Consider the following 26,097-nt stretch of genomic DNA (forward strand, 5'->3'; position numbering starts at 1 on the left):
ACCTGGGAATTTCCCCCCCTGTAACCGGGGGGAAGTTTGGCTCCGCTGCAGCAGCATCTGACTCTCAGCGAAGCTGCTGCGATGCGCTGTCCTGAGCAGGGGGTTTGACTGGGCTGAGCGGGGCTTCGGGGGCACACAGGGAGCTGGTGGCTCATCGTGGTGAGCAGCCCCTGAGGAGCCGGCGGCTCGGCCTCACAAGCTCCCGGGCAGCCGAGGGCTCAGCCTCCCGGTGGGTGGTTCCCAGGGCGCCGGTGGCTCGGCCTCAGCTCACAGCTCCCTCCCAGCGTTAGCCACCGGCCAGGAGCTGTAGGTGTCCAGGAGATGGTCAGAGTAGATCCTGCTCCTTTTTAATCAGTGTGAGAGAGCAGGAGGCCTTTGGGAAGCAAAAGGGGCTTTTCCAGTGCATGGAAGTTTGTACAGGGTGAGGTGCCCTGGGAGGGCTGTGCTGTCCGTGTGGGCAAGGGCTCGCTGTGCGGAGCGAGAGGGGAGCAGCTCCTCCGTGCTCCCGTCCCGGCGCGGTGGGGAGCTGAGCTCCTGCTTCCCCATCCCCTTGTCCGGACTTTCCTGCTCCCCTGGCAGCAGGAGCACGGCGATGCCCGGGCACACGGTGCTACCATCCCCGCAGCTCACCGGGCTCACGGAGCTGCCAGCCCGGTGGGCTGGGGTGCCGGGGGGCACGGCCGCAGGTAAGATGCCTCCAGCCGTGGGGCCTGTCCCATCAAGGTGAGGTGGCCGGTACCGGACCTCTTGAGGAGGGCGAAGGCGGGGCGCCGATGCCGCCCGTTCCGGCCCGCTCCCGATGGTCCCGGGCGGGGGTCGCTGCCCCGCGTGGCGGCCCCCCGTTCCAAGATGGCTGCGGACCGTGACACGCCTGGTCACGTGGGACGCGCGCGCGCGCCGCGCCGCCCCCCCCAGCCCCCCCGGTGTCTCCGGTCCCCCCCGCCGGCCGCGCGCGCCCCTCGTGCCCCGAGCGCCGTGACTCGGCCCGGCGCGTCCGCCGCTTCTTAAAGGGACAGGCACCACTCGCGCTGCCCGGCCCGCCGCGGCCGCCCCGCGCCGCGGAAAACAAAGAAGCACCGGAAACAGCGGTGGCGGGGAGGGGGCCGGCCCGGCGGGAGGCGGGCGGGAGGGAGGGAGGGGAGGGCCGGCGGCGGGCCGGCACGGGGGGGCAGGCCCGGGCCCGGCGTCGGCGAACAAAGAGCGGCGGGAGGGAGGGGGCGGGGCGCCGCGGCGGCACCGGAGCGGCGGCCCAGGCCATCGGTGCAGGTACGTGCGGGCTGAGGAGGGCGGGGGCGGGGGCCGCCCCCCGGACCCTCGGCGGCACCTGCCCCGGGCGGCGGCGGCGGGGCCCGGCGGCTGCCTTTGTTATTGCTTTTGTTTGGCGCCGAGCACATGGCCCCGGAGCGGCCGCTCTTAAAGCCACAGCTCCGCACCGACACCGGCAGCTGCGGGGCTCTGCAGCGGCGGCGGGGAGCCGGGTCCGGGTGCGCTCCCGGGTGTCGGTGGCCGCGGTGCCTCCCCGGGGTGCGGCACGGTGGGGCGCCCCGTCGGTGCGCTCCGGGATGTGCCGCTCGCTCCGCCGCGTATCGCCGTCCCGGAGATCCGGGAGCCGAGGTCGGGGTTTGGGGTCGGAGTCGGCCTTCCAAAGGGGCTGCCGGTGCGGCGGGGCCAGCGGTGACCCCGCTCCTGGGGGAGCGGCGGGGAAGGGGCTGCGCGGGAGCTCGGGGAGTCGGGGCGGGCGTCTCCCCGGCAGCCTTGGAGCCTGGCTGTGCCCGAGCAGATGGCACCGGGCGTGAGCGCTGGCGCGCTGCTAACTTTGTTCTCGGCGGGGCCCGGGAGCCGCCTCCCCTCGCACCTCCGAGAGGCTGCGGAGACCGCGGTCTCCTTTGCTGCGGGGCTGCGGTGGCCTCCTGGGGGTCGCGGTCACCCTGCCCCGCGGGGGCCGCTGGCTCCCAGCCACGAGTGTGAGGGAGGGAGCCGGGTGTGCCCACATGGGACAAGAGGGTGGATGCCTTCAGGGTGCTGGTTGAGGCAGGACAGGGGGCGGGCCACCACCGTCCCCGCGAGTCGGGGGTGTCCTGTCTCGTGGTGCCGTCCTCGGGTGCCGGGAGCTCAGGCAGCCCCCCCTGCTCCGGAGGTCCCGCAAACAGCTGCGCCCCTGTATGGCTTCAGTGTGCCCATCCCGAGCCCCGTCGCTTTGGAAGGTGCCCGCCGGGTCACACGGGGCCTTAGTACCACGTGTGCTCCGAGAGTGAGAATGTGGAAGTGGAAGCAGTAGTAACACCTCAGACGCTTCTGTGGAGTGGGGTTAAACCTGGGCTGCCGCTGTGCCCTGGCCTTCAGCCCACTTCGGAGAACTTGGCAGCAGGGTAGAGCCTTGAGTGGGGCAGAAACCCCTGCTCTGACACGGCCCTTTCCCTGATGGCAGTCACAGACAGGTTCCTGGGGGTCTCAGTCTGTGGCCTTTGCTTGTTTTTCTTTTTTCCTCCCAAAACAGAGAAATTTGCTTTCAGCTTCGACAGTAGTGGAAGTAGTAGATGGGGGTGAGGTTAACAAGAGACCTGTGTGTGGCACTGTGATTGCTGATACCCGTCACCCAAAAGTGACATTACAGCTTCTCCCTGTGGGGCTGAGACCCCCTTTCAGCCTCTTCCTGTGACTAAGCAGTGTTTCCGAGGCTCCAAGTGCCCTTCCTGCCCCCACTGTTCCTTTGCCATAGGCACTGAGGAGGAGGTGGGGCTGAAGGAGTTGCTTTGAAAGGTCACCAGCCGGAGGGTGAGCTGGATTTCGGGGCAGGTGGGCTGCAGTGCCAAGGCCACCACGGCTGCTTCCACTTGCTGGCTGGGGCCGTGGAGGCTGAAGGAAGTTAAGCAGTAGGAGAGTGCTCAGAGAGAGTTTTGGACTCCAATGGAGCCAGAGGAAGGCCCTTTTGGGACCTGGGAAGCCAGAGCCTGGGGAACTGCAGTGCCATGTGCAGATGTTTCTTCTGTGTAGTGCCAAGCTTCACTGGGACTGGGGGTGCGAAGCTGTGTGGTGGGAGGGGGCACTAGTATAGGGACACCAGCCAGTCTGGCTGTGGGAAGGGAGATGGGGCAGGACCGGGCTCTGTTCCCAGTCTGCCTGCCTGTGTCCCCAGTGTCCCACTGCCTCTGGAGGAAGCGGCTGAGGGAGCAGAGCTGCCTGTCTGGCTTCGGTACAGCCTATGCTCCACAGGGATGTGTGGCTGTGCCCTGTGTGCAGCAGGGAATTTGGTGCACAGCTCTGACAGAGCAGGGCCATGAGCCCTGCTGCCCCCCAGCCCCTGTGCCTGTCACCAGGTCAGCAGTGACATCCAGAGTAGGATGTGTAGGAGTCCAGCAAAAGAGAGCAGCCCCCAGACCAGCACTGGAGCCCATCTTGGCCAAGGACATGCTGGAAACCCCCACGCCACCACTCGGGCTCCCCATTGGCCGATGAGCAGCTGGGATGCTGCTACAGCCACAGGGCCCTTCACCACTTGCTTTACTTTGTGCCAAAAACAAGTGCTTCTCTCTCACTCTGTGCTGTGTTTTGCATGGTGGGGTAGCTCTCAGCATGCAGTGGATGGATAGTGATGGGGGGGCGAGTTGGGGATGGCTCTTCTTATCCCCTTTCAGGGCTGTACCCAGCTCCAGGAGGAGTGGGTGCAGCTCTAGGTGGTGCAGTAGTAAGAGCTCCAACCATTGGCCTTACCATCCCTGTGGGGAGGGAGCAGCAGGCTGAACTGGGGAGGGAGTCAGTGGCACCTCAGTGTCACTTGTGCAGGACTCTGGACATGGTGGTCTGACTGCCAGCACTGAGGGGCATGGCCGGAGCCAAGCAGGCTGCAATTCTCCTCTCTCCCTTTTAGCATGTCTGTGGGTGCAGTGGCTGCCCCAGCCCTGCTCTGTGCTTCCTCCCTTCCCTCTCCCAAAGTGGATGGTGAAGGACTGAGCTGGGGTGGTGCCGTGCCGGCCTGGGGCATGGGGCAGACTGGAGGGCTCCTGCAGCCCTGTGCAGCCCCAGGGGTTGAGGTGCCGTGACCGGCTGTCCTTCTCGTAGGATCCAAGGTGCTGTTGTCTCACCCTGCCTGGAGCCTGAGGTCCCGTGTGCCCATCCGCCTCCCGACGTCACCAATGCGACCATGGGAACTGGCAGTGAATAGGCGGCCGCCCTCTGCCCCTTTTGCCCAGCGCCGTTTCTTGGGGGGACCCTGCAGCAGCCCCGACCACCTCCGGCGAAGGTACGGGGTGTGGTGAGGTGCCCTGTCCCCGACGGCCTGTGGGGGCCTGCTGGGGCAAGGCACTGGCTCCTGGGGGTTTGGGGGGAGATTGGCAAGGAAGCACAACCACCTGGCCCAGCTGAGGGGTCCCTGGGGAGCAGGGGTCCTTTTTGTGCTGCAGACGCTGAGAGGGCACTCGCAGGGTGAGGAGAGAAGCTGGTTCTGGAGCTGCCCAGCTTGACATGGCCTGGCACAATGCCCTGAGCATCTCACCCTGGGCACTCGGCTGGCACTGACCCACCTGTAGCCGCCCTGCCCAGGGTTGTGGTGCCCCTGGCCTGGGGGTCACTCCTGCTCTGTTTCTCTCCTGCGGTGGCCCCGCAGCCCCCCTGCCAGGCGTCAGTGGGGACGACGCGACAGACCTCTGGCAACCCTGCTGGGCCAGGATGAGCCCCAGCTGCACCCTGCCTTCCCTCAGCAGCCGCACATCCCTGTAGATGAGCCCCGTGCCTACGCTTTTCCCAGCACGCCGCCACGAATGCTTCACCCAGCCGCTCACCCGCCCCACCAGAACCCATTCATGGTGGATCTGCATGACCAGGTAGGTGCTGCAGCCCCAGCCCCAGCCCCATTCCTAAGCATGGCCCTGGACTGGTGTCTGGGGTGGTGACATGTCCCTGGATCCCTGTTGGCCACTTGGTGCTGGGAGTGCCCAGCCTTGAGCCTGTTGGTGCTCTTGTCCTCTGAGCCCTTAAATCCTGGGGTCCCTGTACCAACCAACTGGGGTGTGCCCAGGGTGGTCCCTGCTCCCAGGGACTGGGGGCAGTCCCCTTGTAGGGTTTTTCATGTTACAGCTGTCACCATCATCTGTGGTGGCAGTGCTGGGTTGGAGGCTGTGCCAGCTTGTCTGCAGGGAGCAAAGAGGGGTCCAAATCTCCCTCAAACTGTGCCTGCGCTTAGCCTCCTCCTCTGGCTACATCAGTGGGGTGGAGGTGGCAGGTGTTGTGTTTCAGTGCTGGGTGCTCAGCACCCTGCTGCCACTCTGTCAGAATGGTGACAGCTCAGCCAGGGCTGTATCCTGACAGTGTCCTTGGCGCCTCATCCTCAGGTGCACCAGGGGCCTGTCCCTCTCTCCTACACGGTTACCACCGTCACGACGCAAGGCTTCCCTATCCACACTGGCCAGCACATCCCTGGGTGCAGCACCCAGCAGCTCCCAGCATGCTCAGTGATGTTCAGTGGACAGCACTACCCGCTCTGCTGCCTCCCACCCCCGGTGAGTCGCGGCAGGGGACGCCTGGGGCATGGGCTGGCCCGTGGGTGCCCAGAGGTTGCATGAGTACCCAGGCCCACTGGAGTGCAAGTTTCTAAGGGCACAGGGTGTGTTTGGAGGCCATGGGGAGGGGCCAGGAGTGTCTGACCTCTGTTTTTCAGTCTCTCTCCCCACAGCTGATTCAGGCATGTGCCATGCAACAGCTTCCCGTCTCCTATCAGACATTCCCCCCCATCATCTCCAGCGACCATTACATCCTGCACCCGCCCCCGCCGCCAGTGCCCCCTCACCAGCCGCCCCACATGGCCCCCCTGGGGCAGTTCGTACCTCTCCAAGCCCAGCATCCACGCATGGTGAGTTGGGGTGGGGGTGCGCGTTGAGGGGGACATGATGTGCCCACCGAGCACCACTTTGGGGTCTTATCCCTCTACAGCCACTGTGGGTCTGAGCTGGAGGTGGTGGGTGAGGTGCCCAGGGTTTTGGTAGTGTTAGGGAGGTGTAACTTGGGACCGTCCTCCCAGCCTAACTGTTTCCCCCACAGCCTCTGCAGAGGATAGACAATGACGTGGACCTGCGAGGGGAGCAGCACCCCATTGCAGGCTTCACATACCCCCCGTCTCACCATGCCCCAACGCTGTCGCCCTCCATGCCGCTGCATTACCTCCCCCACGACCCGCTGCACCAAGAACTGCCATTTGGCGTGGTGAGTCCCTGTCCTGTGAGGGGGTTGGGGACACTGTGGGACTGGCACAGCTCTGAGTGCCCGGTCTCTCCCTGCAGCCATACCCCCACATGATGCCCCGGCGGCTGAACACCCAGCGGTACCGGCTGCAACAGGCGCTGCCCCCACCGCCGCCCCCTCCACCGCCGCCCCCGTACTATCCGAGCTTCCTGCCCTATTTCCTGTGAGTAGTGGGGGGTGAGATGATGGGATGTGTAGGGCAAGGGTGGCACTGTGAGTGGGGCGCTCAGTGATGGCACAGGGGACTCTGTGCCTCTGGGGATGCCAGGGCGGAGGTTGTGGTTTGTGGCCCCACACTGACTGCCCCATCCTTTCCCCCCAGCTCTATGCTTCCTGTGTCACCGACGACTGTGGGGCCCACGATCAGCCTTGACCTGGACGTGGATGATGTGGAGATGGAAAACTACGAGGTCAGCTCAGCTTCCCTACAGGATGTTGGGATGGAGGAGGTGGAGGGCATGGGGATCACTCTGCTGGGATGGGACAGCCTAGAGTGGTGCTGTGCTGGGACATGAGATGAGATGAGCTGGCCTCTGCATCTCCTTCCAGGCACTGCTGAACTTGGCCGAGCGGCTGGGGGAGGCCAAGCCACGGGGACTCACCAAAGCAGACATCGAGCACCTCCCATCCTACCGCTTCAACCCTGAGAGCCACCAGTCCGAGCAGACCCTGTGAGTGAGCCCAGGGTGCACGGGGGGGCCTGATCGGGGGCCGTGGCTGGCGGTCAGGCCATGGCGGGAGATGGGTCTGTACTGATGGCTGCTTCCCCCAGGTGTGTCGTTTGCTTCAGCGACTTCGAGGCCCGGCAGCTTCTCCGCGTCCTGCCCTGCAACCACGAGTTCCATGCCAAGTGTGTCGACAAATGGTTAAAGGTACTGCCTGTGCCCTCTCTGGAGAGCCTGGCGGCTTCTTGGAGTGCTGTGGGAGCAGGGCCTGCCGTTTGGGTGACCTCAGTGCCTTGGAGCATAAGAGGCACTGGGAGCTGGGGCCAAGCAACAGGCTGGGCTGGATCAGGCACTCTGAGGATGTGGTTCCAGCCCTTGCTGGTGGGGAGTGGGTGCACCTGATCCTGATGCCATGGGGTGCCTGCTCACTTGCCCTGTCTCTGGTTGCCTGCAGGCAAACCGCACGTGCCCGATCTGCCGAGCGGACGCGTCGGAGGTGCAGCGGGAGGCAGACTGAAGCTGGTGGGCGCTGTGCCTCACAATTCGCTAGAGGATGAGGTCTCCAGGCCAGGGCGAGGGCCGCTGCCTGCTGCTGGGGCCTGACCCTGCGCTTACACCCCTCCCAAAAGCCTCTCCTCAGATGTGGTGAGCATTGAGCAGTCCGGGCTCCCGGCCAGCCCTCCTCCTTTCCGCCGGGGCACGGACTCAGCCGGACGCCTGCCCGCTGCGTTCCCAGGGCCCTGAATCGTGTTGTGCTGGAGGCGGGAGGCTCGTGGCTGTGCCCTCCGTGCTCCAAAGACGCTGTTGTTGCTCCATCACTTTCCAGGTCTTTGTACTCCACTAGGAAGTTAGTGGGTTTTCCCTTTGTCACTATTTTTTTACAATAGGTTTTTTTCCCCCCTTTCCATTTCCGTCATGTTTTTGGTTCCGTGGTTGTTTGCCCCTGGGGTGCGCAGGTGACTCCTCCCCTCGGTCGGCATTGCTCATGGAGGAGAGAGGAGGGAGTGCCGTGGGTTTGATGCCGGCGGCGTCGCGGGCTGGCCCTGGGGATGGCCGGAGGAGGGGACTGGCGGAGCACGGCCAAGGTGGGACACCAGCAACCCTGCGGCATGGCTGGGGCAGGAAGGCAGGAACGCCTCTGTCCCTGCTCCCACATGCAGCCCAGTGCGGCCCCTTTCCTGCCTCAGCTGCCCTAGGGAGCCCTGGAGGGTTATGGCTGCTTGGGGTCTTTCACCAGTGGGAGGACGGTGCTGGCATGGCCCTAGCCCCTCTCCTTGTTCATTCCCCTGTGCCTGGACAATGCAGCTCCTGGGACCGGGTCATGTGGCATCTCATGAGGCAGCCAGGCCTGAGGGAGGACACCAACACCGTCCCCATGGTCATGGGCATGTGCTGTTCCCGGTGTGCTGCCCAGCCCCTTGCTCCTGCTCTTGTTTCTCTGTCCTGATGATGTAAATCAAGATAGCCCCGTGCCACGTCCTGCTGGCTGGACGGCGTGGCGCAGTGTCCCTGGCCAGTGGGCAGCAGGGGCCAGCTGGGCTGCGGCGGGTGCCCCCCCAGCCCCCGGACTGGGTAGTTTTATTCATAACCTCGTGGTGTATTTTCAGTGCCACCCTGGCCCTGCCCTGGCTGGCACAGGGGTAGCTGTGAGCAGCCCCCCGCTGCCATACCCCCCTGTCCCTGCGGGGCCGGGCGACGGGGCTAAGGGAGAAGCTGCCACGCCACCGCCCGGCTCCATCAATCCCGCGTGGCCGTTGTTTTGCATGATTAATTAGCGAGGAGGGTGACGGGAGGCGGTGGCCGGGTGGTGGTGAGAGCACCACCCTCCCCTCGCGGCGCGTCGCTGACGCCTGGGAGCCTCCGAGCGGACGCCAGCCCTATGTAAATGTTCACAAATATGCATGCATGTCTGACCAGCTTGGAACGTGGTCTTGGCTACGTCTAGCCGGCTGTGGGGTGAGGGGGGTGGGGAGAGGGGTTTTTGTGCTCAGCTGATACTGCCATGCACTGTACTGCACATGTCCGCAACGCCACAGCAGGACCGTGAGACTTTCAGGGCCGTCCCTGCGGGTCCGCACCCCTCCGGGCGGGAGGCAGTGGCGGGGGGCGCCCGCGGTGGCGGCGTGTGCAGGGGGCTGGGGCAGGAGGGGCAGCTCCCCGCGGGGCGGGGGGCAGGCGGGCTGGCCCTCAGCCGGGTGCGAGGTGAGGGGCTGCGCCCGGCACGTGGGTGGGCACGACGGCGCCTGCAGGGCAGTGCCAGCCACCGATGCGGCCGGCCCTAGTCACTCACGGGGCCGGTGAGTGGTGTGGGGCGAAGGGCCAGTCCTGTCGCCGCCCTTTCCCACCTCTCCAGCGGGTGCGCTCTATGGGGAGCGTCGAGGCTGAGGGTCCCGTCCCAGTGCCACCAGCTCCACCGCGGCACAGGCGCCAGCACCGCTGGGCTCGGTGCCCCTTGGGCAGGACCCCGGCCCCCCCCGTCCCTCACTCAGTGACAGATAACCAAAGGAGTCCCCGTGCCGCGCGGTGGCCTCGCGCCCCCGGAGACGCCCCCTCCTCCCCTCCCGCCCTCGGGGTGCCCAGGGAGCCAGGAAAGCCTTACGGTCCTTTGACGGCGACTCGAAAGCTCACAGCTCGTGTGCTGCAGAATTTATTCCAATGAGCAGCTACAAGTATCATTTAAAAAAAATAACAAAAAGAAAAAACGAAAAAAAATACTAAAAAACAATTATTTAGGGTGTTTGTGATTGCTGACTGCGCTGTAGATACCACTGTTTACCAATGAATCCTGTGGTGGGATAGTGGACTGTTTACTGTTCTATTATACCAGTCCCCGGGCCCTCCGGTGGGACCCCCATGGCTCCCCGGAAGGTGCTAGGACGTGTGTTCTGTGTTAGAAAGTTTTTATATATATATATATATATATAAATATATATATATAATTTTTTTTGCTCTGTTACTTGCACATTTTACAGTTACCTCATTTTTCCCATGTATGTATTTGAAAAAAGGCTAATATATAGAAAAAAAAGGTTCTTAAAGCTCTAAAAGTGTTTGTTTTTTCCATTCCATTGGAATCATATTGGTTTTGTAGCATTTAACATAACTAGTATGTTGTATTATATATATGTGTATTATACTGATTGAAATTTTTAACAGATTTGTACTTTTTTTAAAACGAAAGTTGCTAGTTCTGCTTGACCAAGTAGTGCAATCATTATTTTTTTTAATGTTGTGGCTGATTTTGAGAGGGATATTCACTAATAAATGTATGATGTATACCAACATGCTGTGCCCAGCTCTTGTCTCCCTGGGGACCAGGGATGGGGCTCCCCAGGCTGTCACTGCAGCTGGAAGAGGTGCAGCAGCTCAAAAAGCCCCAGAGAGGGGCCTGGAGAAGACTCTGGGTGAGCCTGAGGGTGGGAGCATGAGGTGTCTGGGTACTCTGCCCCAGCAGGGTCTGTTTTCTGCAGCACCCTGGACTTCCTTCCCACCTGAAGACCCCTCAGAGACTGCAGTGATGGAAAGTCCTCCTGGCTGCCCCTCCAGGACAGCACATCCTTCTGGGTGGCTCCAGTGACACCCCTGGGCAGTTTCCACCTCGTGTTCCAGCCCAACCCTCCAGACCCAGGAGAGGCTATCCCTGTGCTCCCCTGGCCAGCTGGGAACCAGCCCCAAGCGACCCCCAGCAGCACAAAGGACAGGACCTCCAGCTTCCCCAGGCTACCCATCAAACCTGCTGCTGCTCCCAAAGGGTCCAAGGCTGGAAGGAGAACAGCAATGTACACAGGCAGCCTAAAAAGCCAGTTCTGTCCTGGGCTGCATCCAAAGCAGCACAGGCAGCAAGGCAAGGGAGGGGATTCTGCCACTCTGCTCTGCTGAGACCCTGTGAGGAATACTACACCCAGCATAAGGACACAGGGGGCTTGGGAGCATGGCCAAAGGAGGCCATGGAGACAGAAGGGGACAAGAGCACCACCCCTGTGCAGACAGGCTGATAAAGTTGGGGCACAAAGCTGACAAAGCTGAGTGCAGCCACAGTTCCATCAGCCACAACTCCCCGAGCAACTGACCCCCCTCCCCAGGGCCCGGGCAGAAAGCATGGGCACAGAGATGCTAGAGGCAGAGTTTATTACACTATGCAGGCTAAGAACCCTGGGCAAGGCCCCACACGGGTAAGAATTGAACCAGCTCTTTATCAAAAAGTTAATACTATAGTCAACCCCATTCTCCTTTGGTCATTACAAAGCAAGAGAAATATTAAAAGGACAGTATTTATACAGAGAGGGAAGCTGAAGAGATTCTGTCCAGCCCTTTTCCCCCCACCCCACTCCCAGCACATTCCGATGCTCAGTCTCTCAGGAGCAGCAGAGTATCAAATCTTCACTCGATGTCGGGTTGTTGGGGTTTTATTATTATTGTCATCAATAAAAGCAATAATTACCGAGAGCTGCCATTCCTGTTCCTCCCCAGGGAGGGTGGAGGGGCAACACCAGCTCCCCCCTCTCTGCCCCCCCAATGCAGGGGATGGCCGTGCGCACGCGTCCTCTCGCCCGCACACATGCAGCACAGCTGGCACGGGCCATGTGGTCTCTGATCCCTCGTTTGTATGCAGTCTTTTAAAAAAAATATTGTATTATAATAATAATATGAATTTCTCTTTCCGTTTTGTGTCTTCTGAAAAAAACTCAAACAAAAACAAAACGAAAAACCCAAAAACAAAACCAAGAGAAGTGTCAATCGTCCGTGAGGTCCTGCACAAAGAGGACTTCCGTGTGGCTGAGTCCGGCCTCCTGCAGCGTGGGGGGGTTGGGCCACTCCTCTGTAGGGAGGCAGGGCAAGACACGGCGAGGGAAGTTGGCCTCAATCTGGAACTTCTCAGGGCTTTCTTTCAAGGAGAACAGGAAGTCGTGGATCACCTGGGAAAGAAGCACAGAAATAACCGCCAGCTGGGGGAGCAGTGACACAGCCATGCTGAATCCGTGGCACCTCACAGGGGAACGTTACCAAAATTGCACCATTGCAGACCTGAGACAGCCATTTCCTTGGCACACTTGAAACTGGACTTGTCACCGAGCACCTGCGAAGTCCAGATACTGTTTCTTGCTTTTCCTACACCATTACTTAATAAAGAGCAACGCAATCACAGAATGTTATAGATTGGAAGGGACCTTAAAGATCAAGTAGTCCTACCCCACCACCATAAGCAGGGACACCTTCCACTAGAAGCCTCAGCTTTTAATCAGAAGAAAAATGTTTCTTCCCTTTTTCCCCTCTCTCCTAGGCTGGTGGAACCAGGCCCCCACACCTCCTTAGTTAGGAGCAGCTCTGCCTGCTAAGCCTCTTGGTTAAGGTCACCATTTGTCGCAGTCCAAGGGAACCAAGGCTTTGCTTAACCACCTGGAAGTCTCTTGACCTCCTTACTCTGGGAAGCCCATCAGCTCTGCCCCAAGCTCACCGTCAGTGACTGTGTGAAGTGGAATCGCCGCTCCACTCTGGAATCGTTAGGCAGCTTGAAAATGATCTTGACACTCTCTGGGTCATCGGGATGTGGTTCGGGAGGAAGGCATTCCGACTTCCTCTCCTTCTCCTCCTGCAGCGTCTGCAAAGCAAGCATGGAGTAAGAGCAATGGCCGTGCACTGAACTGACCTCTATGCCTGTCCCCTGCAGCAGAGCTGCTTTGGGAGGCTTGAGGGATGCTCAAGCCCCGAGCAAGACAAGTAGCTCTGACATGACAAGTAATTCCTCCCACAGGCTGAGTGTCCTGCAGGGCACAGTGGCCTCTCCAGCAGCCTCTCTGCTCTCACCTGTCGCCGCCTCTCCTCTGCTAGTTTTTGCTGCTGCACCTCCTCTTCCTTCTTCTTCTTCCTCTCCCGCTCCTCCTTCTTCTTGCGCTCCTTTTCCTGGTCCGCACGCAAGGATGCCAGATACGCCTCGTCCTGCTGCTGCCGCAGGACTTGGGTTTGGTTCCTCTCTTCCCTGCAAACATGAGCAGGAAAGGGTAAGGGCTAATGGGCCCCTAAGTGAGGGCTTGTTGGGCTGAGGGTAGACCCGATGGCGCAGGGACAGCCTCAAACTTGCAGGAGCACAGAACACATAATGCCTTGGAGGACCATGAGCTTCCAAAAGGCAAAGCTGGGTCTCACAGTCCCTCACACACAAACTGCTTCCCAAGAGTGGGTGGAACTGAACTCAAAAGGCTTCTCAGCCACTGCAGCTCAAGAGAGCTGACAGACAGCACAAAAGCAGTGCCTCAGATTTCTGCCTCATACTTGAGACCATTCCCAGTTTTATCTCCTTCAGGTAATTCCTTGTACATTTCAGAAACAGAACATGTTACCAGGTCCCCACAGAGACTCTCCCAGCAGAGAAGGAGAAGCCAGAAGGTGGGATCCTACTCTGGACACAGCCTGCCTGTCCCAAAGAGTCACCAGGGACTTGTGAGGCCCCACCAGAAAGGCAGGCAGAGCTCATCACAGGCAGCCCAGGTAGCAGCACACACTCGCCAACCAGCTGCAGACACCAGCTCTCCTGCCTGCAATGGCTTTGCTCCCACATGGATCCTACTCCTGTCCAACCTCTCCCTGCAAAGCTCCAACACACCGTGTGCTCCAACTGCTGAGAACACAGCACTCACACTCACCTTTCAGTGGTGGGACTGAGTACGCAACACATCTGTCTCCCTGGCTATAGGGTGGCCTGAATTTATGGACTGATGATCCCACTGGGAAGAGGAGAATCAGGGGGGCTGTGTTACAGACCAGGAGATGCTGAGCTATGTGCCTACACGTGATGTCTGGAGGGAGGAGGGGACAGGGCAGAGCCTGCCTCAACAAGGCCTGTGTTACTGGAGCTCAGGTCCCATCCTACCTTTCCAGGCGTTCAGACACCAGGTATGTCTGGTTGGCATCCATGATGAACATGAGCTGGTTGATGAGGTCATCAGCCTGGATTAGGCCTTCCAGCCGTCCAACCACAGTCATCCTGCGATCCTTCAGCATGATCACAGCCAGGAATGGGTATGTGTTCTCCCGCAGGGCCTGGGACACTGACAACATTCACAAACATCACTGCCCCATCCAGAAGGGTCAGCAAGGGGTACAGCACAAACACTTCCCATCAGCTCAGACCACAGGCAGCAGCTTCCACAGACACTCTCTCCTCCAAGGCAGAAAAGGCCTCAGGCTCCATTTTGTCAAACTAAACGCTGTAAGTTAGCAAAGGGAGGAAGTGGCGTGGAACACAGGGACTAAGGGGGGGAAAAACAAGCTTTCAAGCAACCAAAAAGGCTCTTTAAATCAAGCAGGAAGGAAGCAAATGGCTCTGAATGTCCATTCAGAATGGGACAAAGCCCTGGGTTTAAATGGCAGGAAGAGAAACACAGGTCAGACACAGGGAAACACTTGCTTAGGTGATTAGGGATGGCTGGACTTTGGAAGATACTGTCATGGGGAAGATGGCAATGCCCATTCTGGACATTTCTGAATAAACTTAGCTTGGTTTTGTTGTCTGAAACACGGAATGGAGCAGATTAGGGGCTTTAAGTTGTTGTTCATATATGGCTGCTGATCCCTTCCTTAAAACACACATAGTAGTACATCATGAACTCGAGCTACCGTTACCAGTGGAGCCCTCCAAAGGAAATCAGGGCACCCCAAGGATTAAGGCCACAGTCCCTTCCAGCTCTGCTGTCCAGGCTGTGACTCCAAAGCAGTGCAGCAATGCAACAGCAGTAAGTCAAAGACTACCTTCTCCCATTCTCTCAAGGTGCCAATAGCTGGGAGCTGAACGATGGAGCCAAGAGAGACCAGATTTAGTACGAGAAATCTTGGTCCCCCTGTTCCATTAAACAGGAAAGGCAGAAGGGGAGGCAGGAGGTATGAACAGAACTTCAGGAAAAGACTCCAAGTGCAGCAAAACCTTACCAAATACTGTCAGGCCAGGTACTAACAGCTCTGAAAAGACTTAAAAGGACCTCATTGTGGACTTTTAAGGAGACACAGAGACTGGGTGTGAAGATGACTGTCTCAGAAAAGAAGAATGCACCCAACAAGTCCCTCGTGGTCTCAGGCATCACAGGAAACAGTGCTAAGGGCATGGCTAGTTGGATTTTTGTTTCTGCACTCTATTCCCAGCACACATCCACCAACTCCCATTGGCAAGGCATTGAAAGCAGCCTGAATACCCACAGCAAAGAGTACACAACTAAGATGGCCCAGAAACACATGGAACAGAGGAGGTGAAGATCACAATGTATTTGGTAGCCCTGGAAGCCAAACAGGTCCCCCGAGATGTCACATGGAAACAAATGCAATCCCAAAATCTCTTGCCTGCTTGCACAGAACCCAACAGTATGTGTTTCACATGTGCAAATTTGTCAAAGGGCATTTGTCTTGTTCCAGAGACAGGAGGGAACAGGTAAAGCCCACTCACCTCTGTATCCCTCTGGTTTATTGGTTGAGCAAGCCCAGAAGAGCATTCTAGTGTTGATGAGGGTGATGACCTCAGGTGCACACAGTGTATTACTGGGAAATGAGAAGAGACCATGTGAGTGAAGCTGCACTTCAAGTACAAACTCAACTATTTGGAGAGCTCTCCTACGTACCGGCAGAACTCATCTGTGTCTTGGTGGTCATCTCCATGAAGATAAACCAACAGGAAGCGCAGCTCCCGCTTGGCATCGTTCAGTGCCTTGGCAAAAGAGCAGAGGAGGTAAAGTTACAGGGTCTCTGGGTAAGGGGAAAGCAGCACCCACAAGACTTGTGTGACCTGAGCCATTACTCTGCCACTAAGCGTGGTTTTAATGTGGAGGATGAAGCTGACAGATCTTCTGAAGAAACTCTCCTTTGAGAGGGCTACAGGGGTGTGTTCACACCCTCTCAGGGTGTGGCTTTGGAGAACACCAAACTCTGAGTGAAACCAGGCAGGCAACCACAGGGACTGACACCCTGGCTGCTTTGCCAGACTCAGCTGGCAGTGAAGAACTCTCCTTTACCCCTCAGATCCACAGCAGCCAAGGCTGAGTTTTCCACTTGAGCCTGTACAGGACACAATCTTCAGATCACACCAAATGAAAATTCTACTAAAAAAGATAACTAAATAATGCTGCAGGCCCCCTGAAAAACCCTAAGGAAAAAATCCCTCCCTTTTTGCATCTCCAGTCTCTGGATTCCACCCACTCAAGAGCATTTCTTAACAAGACCACAGGATAAGTGCACAATAAGCTCCCTGTTTTACTGGCACCGAGTTTTTGTAGCCTAATCATTCCAGGGTTATTTAAGTTTGGATTCCAGGCAAGACAGAGCAGCCTGGAAGAGCTGCGGAGGCGTTGAGCTCCATCACTGTGCAGTGTGGAGCAGACACGAACTCCACACTCTTCCCCAGCACTTGGGAAGCAGTGCTGATCCAACTGCCTGCTGGGATGCACTGCAGGAGGCCCTTCCCTTGGCCAGGCTGAGAGATGCTGTGAAAGAGGCAGTGTCCATGGGGCTATCTCTGCTCTACAGAGAGCACCCTCAGGTTTTATATATGGAACACTAATCTCCCAGAATTTCTTGGGGGCTCCCTCTCCATTTTGAGGCCCTGCACTGTTCTGAAGTTGCATTATGACAGAAGCCCAGGCAGTCAGTCCCAATTTGGTGAACAGAAGGACAGACTCTGGCATAGCACACCGGTTTATAAAAACAAAGGCAGGATTACAAAGAAAAGCTGTCAGCTACAGAGTCACACAGACGGTCGAGGAACAGCCAGAGCAGCTTTGCTTTCCAGCTTTGCAGGCTTGGCAAATCATCAAGCCTGGCAGACACTGGTTTTCCAATACACTTGTTCACTACCTCTCCATTACCCTGTTAAGAGAATTCGGGGACAAACGCCAGGCCTTAGATGAAAAGCAATTTTGCCATGTAGGCCCTGATACCATCTGGCAAAATCCCCACTCTCCACCTCCCCGGGATCTGTGCACCAACATGTGACACTGACCTGGCTGTAAGTTCCCTGGTAGAAGACAGGGTGTATCCTCCCATATTTTTCCTCAAAAGTATGAATAAACGAAATAATGTCACCCACTGGGTCAGTGACCCGACTACGAGGATCGGGGCGTATAAAACGCAGAGCAAACCTAGGAAGGAAGCAAAGGACACTGCAAATTCAGCTCAATGACTTTCTGAAGAACAGGTTTTCTTTTCCACAGACAGTCTCTGTGATTGATAAAGAGGAAGAAAGTCACAGCTGATACCCTTGAACATTTATAATCTCTCATCCTAAACTGCCACCTGCTCCAAAATGATACGATTGATACAGAAACACCCCCCAGTCAAATATTATCTCCTGCCAGGCATCAGCAAGGATCCAAATTCTGTGTGATTTACAGTTTCAGCTTCCTCTGAAGCATCAGCCATAAGCCACACCAACAGGAGGAGGTTCAAGCAATTTAGTCAAAGATGGCCTGTTAAAAGCCACACAGCTTTATCCAGATAATTTTGAAAACTGTTTCTGCTAATCCAGAACTAACAATTCTGGGGTGAAAAGAGCTACAGAAAAAGAGTATTACAGTAAGAGCACAATGAAACTGTCATGCCTCTGAGGCTGAAAAACGTCACTGAATGGTAGATATCAGTGTTGTTTAGTTCTATTGATGCATAGAAGATAAAGACATTTCCAAAGTTCACTGCAACGGGAAAAAAAATACAACAGGAAAAACTGCCAAACCAGTGCAGATGGCAGGACTGCTGGCTATTTACCACCTTCACTATTCCCTTTTCCGTTTATCAGTGTGAGGAGGCAGGATGAATTAGCACTTTGGGGCAGTAATGGGAGAAGAGGCAACAGACACTGAAGGGGAAAAAGCAGAGGTGTTTACAGTTTGGGTTTTGCCACATAACAGGGATTAGAGCAGGTTAACCTGCAGCTCAGCCCAGATTCTGATGTTTGTACAAGAATACCAGCCAGCTGGGCACTGTTTTGCAACCCCTTTGTGTGGCACTCAGACTGTAAAGCTGCATGGAGTTAGAACTCCAATTAAATACTTCATTTACAGAGCTGCAAGGTGCTCTTGTTCTCTGAAGATTCATTTCTTACTAAACCATGTAGTTACAAGGCTACAGGCAACACCAGTTGAGCAAACAAATAGAAAATCTGCCATGAGACTTAAGGATCCAAGTGGCAGAGGTGCTGCCCAACCTGAGCTATCAGGTGTTGTGATGCAGCCAGTGTGAGTCAGCACAAACAAGCACTTACCTAAATATATCAAGTAACGTGTAATAGGTAAATCGGAATGGAAGCATTATGAAGTAGTAACCCCATCCTAACAGGCCCTGCAATGACAAATACAGAATTAGAACAGTCTCCACACCTGGACCAGCCCTGCTACAGCACCAAGCACATGTGGGGTATCAGTGCTTCAACCACGATAAAAATAAAGCTCAGCAATAGTTCAAGGCTTCAGACATGTCAAATCAAATGTGACTAACGTGGCTCACTCAGAATTCAATGTGACACATCTGAAAACTGGCCTCACTGACTAATGCTTTTGCTCTTCACTGATTTTCTCAACTATACAAAGAGATTAACAGCACTGAGTCTTACAGGTGGTCATGCAAATTCATTTGTGAAACATTAATGCAAGTAATTGATCCTGTATTCTAGTTAATACACATTTAAGGGGGACTCTAAAAAGAAAAACATTATCACTGCCAGATGGAGGGGACAGTCCTTTGTTCCAATTTAACTGATCAGAAGGCTTTACTACACCACAGCAAGACAGTCTGTGACACAAAAGAAGGTCTTCATAGTCATGTGTGAATCACCATGGAGAAAATCTCCACAGCAGCAACAGAGGCTGAAGGAATAGCTCTGTATTTTGTTTACAGAAGATAAAATGTTTAGAAAGGAGATAACAGCATGCAAAGAAAACCATTCATTTCCCTGCTTGCAAGTTCTGCTGTTCATGAAGAGTCACTCAAGAAGCAGGACAAAATCCACTGTAAGATAACTTGCCCTTGGCTGTGGCCTTGAGACAACGTAGCTGTAGATCCTGTGGTCGGCTGTATTGACCTGCAACGGCCGCGAGGGAGGAGGATTAAAGACACTTGGGACACCCTCTTGTTCATTCAGCCGGTCCTGCACAGCTGCCTTTGACAAGAAAGAGCAAAGGGAGGTTTCAGGCATTTTATCTCTTTTACACTTTGGACAGTAGCAGTTGGAGCACTGGATAAGCACAACTCATGACAGACAGCAGCCACCAGTGCTCTTTCCACGTGGAAAGCCTTCTCCATGGCAGCCAGCACAGGCTCCATGGGATGTGCCCATCACGGGACTGTTCACAGCTGCAATGACTCTGCTGCCTTTGGCTGAAACCAAACAGAGATGCTGCTGCTCTGAAGAGCAACTTGGGTAAATTTAGGGCTGGACAGATTATTCCCTCTGTCAGGGTCCCCCTCCCCACAGAGGACTCCATTTAATCCAAGCACTTGGAAGCTGCTACAGATCTTATTTTCAGTGGTACCTCTATGTTCCAGTTGTGCTGCTCCAGTGTGTGGCGACATTGGTCCATGGACTCTATGCCAGTCAAGTCCTAAAGAACGAGAGTAAACGCAGATGAGTACCAGGGAACTGCTGCATTTTTACTGTTCATGAGCAGAGACAGAGTTACCACAACACTTTATCACAATGCTCATTTTTTAAGTGCTCTGCCCTGAACTAAAGAGCAGAGCAACCTGAGCCAACCCAAACCCGTGAACACACAGGAAGCCTCAAACTGGCCTTTGCACTTCCAGCGTGAGCCAATTCCCAACGTGCCCAAGGTCTGTTACTACAGCTGCTCTCAGTGCAGCCAAGACTTTAACACAATAATGTCCAGAGATTTCAGTCTGCAAGGATGTGCTGGCCCAATGCCCTCAAGCTCAAAATACAGACAGAGCATTTCTGAAAACCCAGGATAACCATTACTTCATTCGCTGCCAGCATAAACAGAGACTAAAACCAAAGTGAGCCAAGCACCAGTGAAAGGCAGCATTTCCAGCATCACAGGGAGCTCTGCAGCAAAAACCCCAAACCCAGCCCAACACAGACAGGGCCCAAAACAGAACACATAGTCCCAACACACCACCAAACAAACACCAAAGCCACCGGGCATATTTTACCCTGTGTCAATCGGCATTTCTCACAAGAGATCAAACAATTATGTCTGTTATTACAGGAAGCCACATCAACACCTCCTGAATGGAGACAAAGCTTTGCTGATGTGAACATTCCTGTCACTGTGCCACAGAAACACATCCCTCCCCACAGCACTTGCTGTCAGGTGTCTGAACATTTTCCTTGCCTTCTTTACAAGTCCCCGAGGCACTGCTGACAGGTTGACCATCTAAGAATGCACAGATTTTGTTTTACTGGAGAAGGAGGGTGCATCTATTCCCTTCCCCGCCCCCATTCACACATTCCACATGTTATTTCCACCCAAGTGACAGAGTGGACAAATGCCCTATTCAGTCTCTGGCTCAGTTCAAACTTTTGAACATTTCTTGGCTTCTTTGTCAATAAGTCTTCACAGAGCACCACCCTCTCCCAGATCTCCTGGGCAGAAATCACTGTTTCATTCTGCTGCACAGAACCAACCAGACTGTTTAAAGCATCGTTACCTGTGACTGCAGCAGCTCAGAGAAAAGCACTTCGAAGTCACAGCCCACTGGTATATAAATATTTGTTAAAAAGTAAGTCTGCATCAAGCCTTGCAAGAGAGCACTACAGAACTGGATTTCATAGAAGAAACAAAGCTCAGTAAACTCAGCTGTTGCTGCCAGAATACCTTTGATTATCTCTCAGCTTCAGGATTTAGTGTTTTACTTTAGCTATCTTGTTTTAAAGATGTCGAGTAAAATTTAGTTTTGTATTCTGACTTTCCTTATTTTTTAACCTTCCTACAGAAGGCACTTAATTGCTTTTTTAGAAGGACTTCATAAAAGGCACCTGCAATTTACTCAATTAATTGATTTTACAGTGGAGTCCCAAAGTGTGTATTCCAAAGCCTTGAAAACCTTCTGATCACCATTCCTCAAAACCCTGGAAATTCTGCTGCTGGTTGCAAAATTTACAAGATTCAGAAGCTCATTCACACCTTTGATTCTAAACGCCAGGGCTGTCTCTCAGCACTAATAACACGACTGAGCATTCCCTCCTTTTTAAATTCTGCAAAACGCTTCAGCAGTTTCAGGTCAGAAAGCAGGAGAACGATCAACAAGCATTTAATGGGCACTGAATCTCTGCAGCATTTGCAAGACCTTCTGAGCTCCACAGAGACACCACAACCAGTCAACCTCACCCTCACCAGCCATCATTCCTCACCAGGCAGCTGATGGTCAGATCTCATTCTTCTATCCAGGGTTCTCCAGGGGGGCGAGTTTACTTTTTTCCCCCCTCAGCATCTTAATTCAGTTGCTCCCAACACAAAGCAGAAGGGACAAAACCACCCCAAGCACACAGTGCCGAGCACTCCCACTGCTCATCTGATCAATGAAGCTGCACAATTAAACACTGCAGGAAAAAAACTGCTGGGGCAAAGGCAGCTTTTCAAACTCAGCACCTCATTGACTGTGCTCTGAGAGGCTCCACAGGACACACCACAGGTCCAGGATGTTGTGGGAGACACACCAGGGTTCAGAACGACCCGCACTCCACGCAAGGAAGGGCAGGACAGTTCAACCGTCAGCTCAGACAACTCTTGCTGGCAAACCCTGATACGGGTCATTATCACTCCAATGACATTCCCACCGCTGTCTCGGGACCTTCTCCAGCCGCTGCCTCACCTCAGTTATGGAAACAGATCAGAAACTTGACAAGCATCATTTCCACTGCGCCACTTACAGCACTTCTGGTGGATCTTGTCCAGTTGCAAACTGTGTTATACACACATCAGAAAAGCACTTTTTAGTATCACCAGGGCTCAGAAAAGAACCAGCACCTTCAAAGCCCTGCTGCTGGTTTCCTACTCACTGTGGTCTCACAGCTGCCTAAAAGAGCACAGACATTACACAGACATACTAAGTAATAAAAAGATAAAGTCTCCTGTACTTAAGATGACTCCCATTAAACTGGCACCCTCGAACCTTCAAACAAACGTAGATCCAAGTTCAACACAGTGGCCAATATTTAGAGAACAAAATATTAAGTTCCACAAATGCCAGGACAGTTCAATACTGTCTTCTCAAACACCACTCAAAGCAGAGCACGATCATAAAGCAGAATGAAGCAGCTGCTGGAGAATAATTTGCATCTCTCACCTTTGAGACTGCTCAGACTCCTCTCAATACTGCAATAGTGGGAAGTACAATTCCATAGTGGGAAGTACAATTCCATAGTGGGAAGTACAATTCCATCCTTCAGAAACAGAAAGAACAGCCTGGAGTGGACAAAGGTTGTAAACTGGACTTACGAAACTGTTGCCTTTGCAGACACGCTCTGATGTTGAAACAGCACGAGATGCAAATCCACAGGACTAACTGGAGCTGCTCTCACTTCCCAACCCACTGCCAAATTCCAGAGAATTATGTTTCCAAGGGTAAAGAACATCTGACTTCAAACTGGAAAAAAGCCTTAACCAAGAGTTTCTCATTGCATATTACAGCAAATGCCTTTATGAGGATTTCCATCAATACACTCAGTAGGAAAGATGATGGAGTTTCATGTTTCCTCTTTCCCCTAAATCAGAGCCATACCCAGCCCTGAGTATTTTGTTTTCCCCATGAGTGCCAGCTCCTTCCTTTGCAAATAACACTCCATTACTTTATATTAGCATATTATAACATCAGACATCAGCCCCAGTGTAATGGGCAGAGATCAATAATCAGACCCTACAAAAGCTGCTTTGCTGTTTCTTCCATCTCCCAAATGAACACCCTTCTTAAGCTGTTCACATCTCATTTCTCTCTACAGATGTAAAGACAGCAGTCTCAACAGATGAAAAATTTAGATGCTTTTATTCCTTTACATTATTAGCCAATGCCCCAGCAGTAAAAGGGAGGCTGAAAGCCTGCAAGGGGCTTTGTTGCTTCCATTTCACGTTTATCCCAGTCCTTTCTCCCTACCCTGCCCCAGCAGGGTCAGACAGCTGCCCCTTCCAGCCCTGCCCACAGGAAGGAAGCTGCTGGTTCCAGAGTTCTGCCAGCCAAGCTGTTTGTGGAGCACGACAGAACCATCACACACACACATCAACAGAATTAATGCAGAGCAGGCACTAACACAGAGCTGTGCCCAACAGCTCGGGCCAGGACAGGACAGCTGGGACTCCCCTCTGCCTGGGAAGGAGCCATTTCCAGCAGGAGTAGGACAAACACTTTAGGGCAGTAGCATCTTCACCCCAAACTGCTGCTTGCTGGGTGAGTGGCAGCTCTTTCTCCCTGCTTCCCTCTGACTCTCCATTAACTCCATCGAGGGCCTCCTGCCATTCCTTACCTCACCCTGGTTATCCTCCCTTCTTCCCTAGTTCCTCTCCTGCTTTACTCACAGTGCAGTGGCACAGAACCTCCTGTGGAAGGACAATGCTGTGCCACCACAGAGCATGGTGTAAATTACTTTTACGATGGCACATCACGACAAAGAGCAAAGTTACTTTTGAAAACACTGGAATGTTCCCTGGAAGGACGGCAGGGATCCCTGGAGGATTCCAAGCTGACTGTGGCAGTGCTTTGTAGCAATGGACAAATCATTTTAGTGAGATTTTGCCATCCCCTCCAAACACCAACTGCTCTTTAACAGACCCAAACAAAAAAAATCTCTTCCAGGTGAACTGATTTACTTCCAAAGAAAGGAGCAGGACCACACACACATCTGAGCCCCTTTCTGGAATCACCAGTGGAGCCTGGGATTAGTGGAGCCCTGGGGAAAGCTGATCCCACAAACCCAAGGGACAGAGGAATTCCAGTATCCAAGCCTTTTGGAGCACAGTGTTCACACCAGGCTCTGGACAGCAGCTTTCTCCTGACTGAAAAGTGTCTCCCATTTACAGCCTGAGGAGCATTTCCCAAACCAGGGCTTGACAGGAAGCTGGACTAGAACACAAACCCTTCCTTCTGCCTCCTCCTCCTCCCCACCTGCCCGCTGCCCACGGCAACACCAGGCAGCACTGGGAAATAGGACTCTTTAGTTTCACAGCTGCCCACAGGGGTTTGAAAACAGCACCAGGGGCACTGGCGAGAGCAGCTGGCCCCATCTGTCCACACTCAGCACGTTAATAAGCACTAGGATGTCTCACAGCAAGAGGATGGAAGTTGGGAATGAGACCTTTTGAGTATCTTTAAGTGCTGCACAAGCCTCCCCTACCCCCCAGTCAGCACTGGGACAGCAATGGTCAACATTGCTCTGCTGGCTTTGTATCTAATTTGATTGCCCAATTTGCAGTACAGATTTAAAGAGAATATGTATAAAACAAGTTTCCTCATAGGTTCAGTCATGGGAAAACACCTCAGTAGATTAATTCATTAATTAACTCAGGGGGTTGTGAATTCCCCTGACTCAGAGGAAAAGGCTTGGCAAGTCCCTGTCTGGAATGAAGAACTCCTGCACCATCTCACCTGGGGAACGCAGGGCCAGACACCTCAGGGGGCCCTTTAAGCCCTACAAATCCACAGTTACATCACACCAAAAATCCAAAGCACAGCCTAAAAAAATAATGGGTACAAAGCAACAAAATAAAACAAAACACTCTCAAAAGTAGATCTTATCTTTGCAAAAGAACTCCACAATCCAAGGGACACCACGTGATGTCCCACAGCTCAGAAACAAACCCAAGGCAGCTGAAGGCAATTTTGATTGCTCAGTTTAATTACTCCTCCCTGAGCAACCCCACGTATTTCGGATGTCCAGTGCTGTTTCCTCGCCAATAATCTGCAGATTGGTTTTATGATCACTCAGCTGCTGCACAGCCCGGAGGCCTCGGCACGCCAAAGGTTAAGGGGCTCAGCCCTTGTTGTGCCGCAGACACAGATTAGATCATTACAGTCCCCAGTGGCGTTCGCAGACCGTGAGGGGCAGAAACGCCGATTTCAGAAACCACAGTCACAGAAACGCACTGGACAGCCCTCCCGGGGCGCCAGGAAACGTTCTCTCGCTGCGACAAGAGAATTTTTCGTACTAGTTAAAACGGCCGGGACTTACCGAGGAGTTTTTCCCGTGTAAGGTTTATTCGGCAGTCCCTTCCCGCCTCCCCGGGCAGCGATGACAGAACATCTCTCCTCAGGAAGCACCGGGGGCTCGGGAGCCTCCCGCGCCTGGCCAGCACCGGGACCACAGCTCTCTCTCCTCTCACCCTCCCCTCAGGCCCGGCCCGACACCCCCGCACCGGCGGGGCGGCTCCAGAACGGGCCTACCCGGCACTGTGCGCCCCAAACCCCCCAAGCGCCGGCGGGGCGGGCCCAGCCCAGCCCATTCCATGCCCATGCACCGCGTCTTGCGCTCCCGCTGGGCGGCGTAGGCCCCTCCGGACGCGGCACCTGGAACTGCAGCAGCTTCTCGGTCTGTTCCGCCGTCAGCTCCCGCTCCTCAGGCGCCGCCATTTTGCCGCCGCCTCTGACCCGCCGCTCCGTCACTCTCCGGAAGTGACGCCGCCCGCCCGCCCGCACTTCCGCCCCGGCCCTGCGCGGCCAATGGCTGTTTATCGGCCGCCCTCCGGAGACACCCGAAGCGCTCCCGGGCTCGTCCGGAAACGCCCGAACTCCATCGGCGGAGTCCGCCACGCTCGGTACTTTCCGGCGGGCGCACGAAGAGTCCCGAAGTGTTCCGAGCGCCGCTCGGTTATTCCCGGCGGGCGCACGAAGAGTCCCGATGTGTTCCGAGCGCCGCTCGGGTGTTCCCGGGGCTGGCCGGGGTAGGGGGGGTGCCAATGGCTGTGCGAGAGGGCCCTGAGAGGCCCTGAGCCCGAGAGGGGGTGGGGGTATGACCCGGAGACCCTCGGGGGCTGGTTGTGTTCCCGTCACCGCGGGGGCTGCCGGACACGGGGCAGGTCCTGCCCGGGGCTCCCGGTGCCCAAGATGGCGTTGGCCGCCAAGATGGAGGAGGCCGTGAGAGGCCGGCGCTCCCACCCGTAGCCACGGGCGCCCGTGTGAGGGGGCGGCGCGGCGGGACTGCGGAGCGCCGAGCCCCGGCGGCAGCAGCAGCCACCGGGGAGCCCCGGCCCGCCGTGCCCGCTGCGGGTGGCGGGGAGGCGGGACG

The 26,097-nt window shown here is 55.4% G+C and overlaps 2 protein-coding genes across 2 annotated transcripts; one reads left to right on the forward strand and one right to left on the reverse strand.

Moving 5' to 3' along the window:
• The first annotated feature begins 710 nt into the window (after positions 1–710).
• RNF44 (ring finger protein 44) lies at positions 711–10,183 on the forward strand. The gene is given in 12 exon segments (XM_071570273.1): positions 711–1,153; positions 1,156–1,266; positions 4,060–4,240; positions 4,604–4,820; positions 5,328–5,495; positions 5,669–5,845; positions 6,034–6,195; positions 6,273–6,397; positions 6,557–6,644; positions 6,784–6,905; positions 7,007–7,106; positions 7,354–10,183. Coding segments are annotated over 12 exon segments (1,818 nt in total). The 5' UTR covers positions 711–849; the 3' UTR covers positions 7,417–10,183.
• Positions 10,184–11,010: 827 nt separating this feature from the next.
• Positions 11,011–25,475, reverse strand: FAF2 (Fas associated factor family member 2). Its single transcript, XM_071570382.1, has 11 exons — positions 25,380–25,475; positions 19,400–19,468; positions 18,892–19,026; positions 18,133–18,209; positions 16,876–17,014; positions 15,503–15,588; positions 15,331–15,422; positions 13,768–13,945; positions 12,705–12,876; positions 12,355–12,498; positions 11,011–11,815 (listed from the first exon to the last, which is right to left on the reverse strand). The coding sequence occupies exons 1-11, from the start codon at positions 25,440–25,442 to the stop codon at positions 11,633–11,635; spliced, it is 1,338 nt and encodes a 445-aa protein (XP_071426483.1). The 5' UTR covers positions 25,443–25,475; the 3' UTR covers positions 11,011–11,632.
• Between the last annotated feature and the right edge of the window lie 622 nt (positions 25,476–26,097).

The sequence above is a fragment of the Pithys albifrons genome, chromosome 15 (genome assembly GCF_047495875.1).
Source record: "Pithys albifrons albifrons isolate INPA30051 chromosome 15, PitAlb_v1, whole genome shotgun sequence".
Lineage (NCBI taxonomy): Eukaryota > Metazoa > Chordata > Aves > Passeriformes > Thamnophilidae > Pithys > Pithys albifrons.

Bases quoted from the DNA above. Each gene is read 5' to 3' on its own strand.
- FAF2 (XM_071570382.1), bottom strand. From the start codon at position 25,442: ATGGCGGCGCCTGAGGAGCGGGAGCTGACGGCGGAACAGACCGAGAAG. The intron at 17,015-18,132 runs GTAAGTGCTTGT...CTTCCTTCCTAG, and splicing joins ACGTTACTTGATATATTTAG to GTTTGCTCTGCGTTTTATAC. The intron at 12,499-12,704 runs GTGAGAGCAGAG...CTTGCTTTGCAG, and splicing joins CAGAGGAGAGGCGGCGACAG to ACGCTGCAGGAGGAGAAGGA.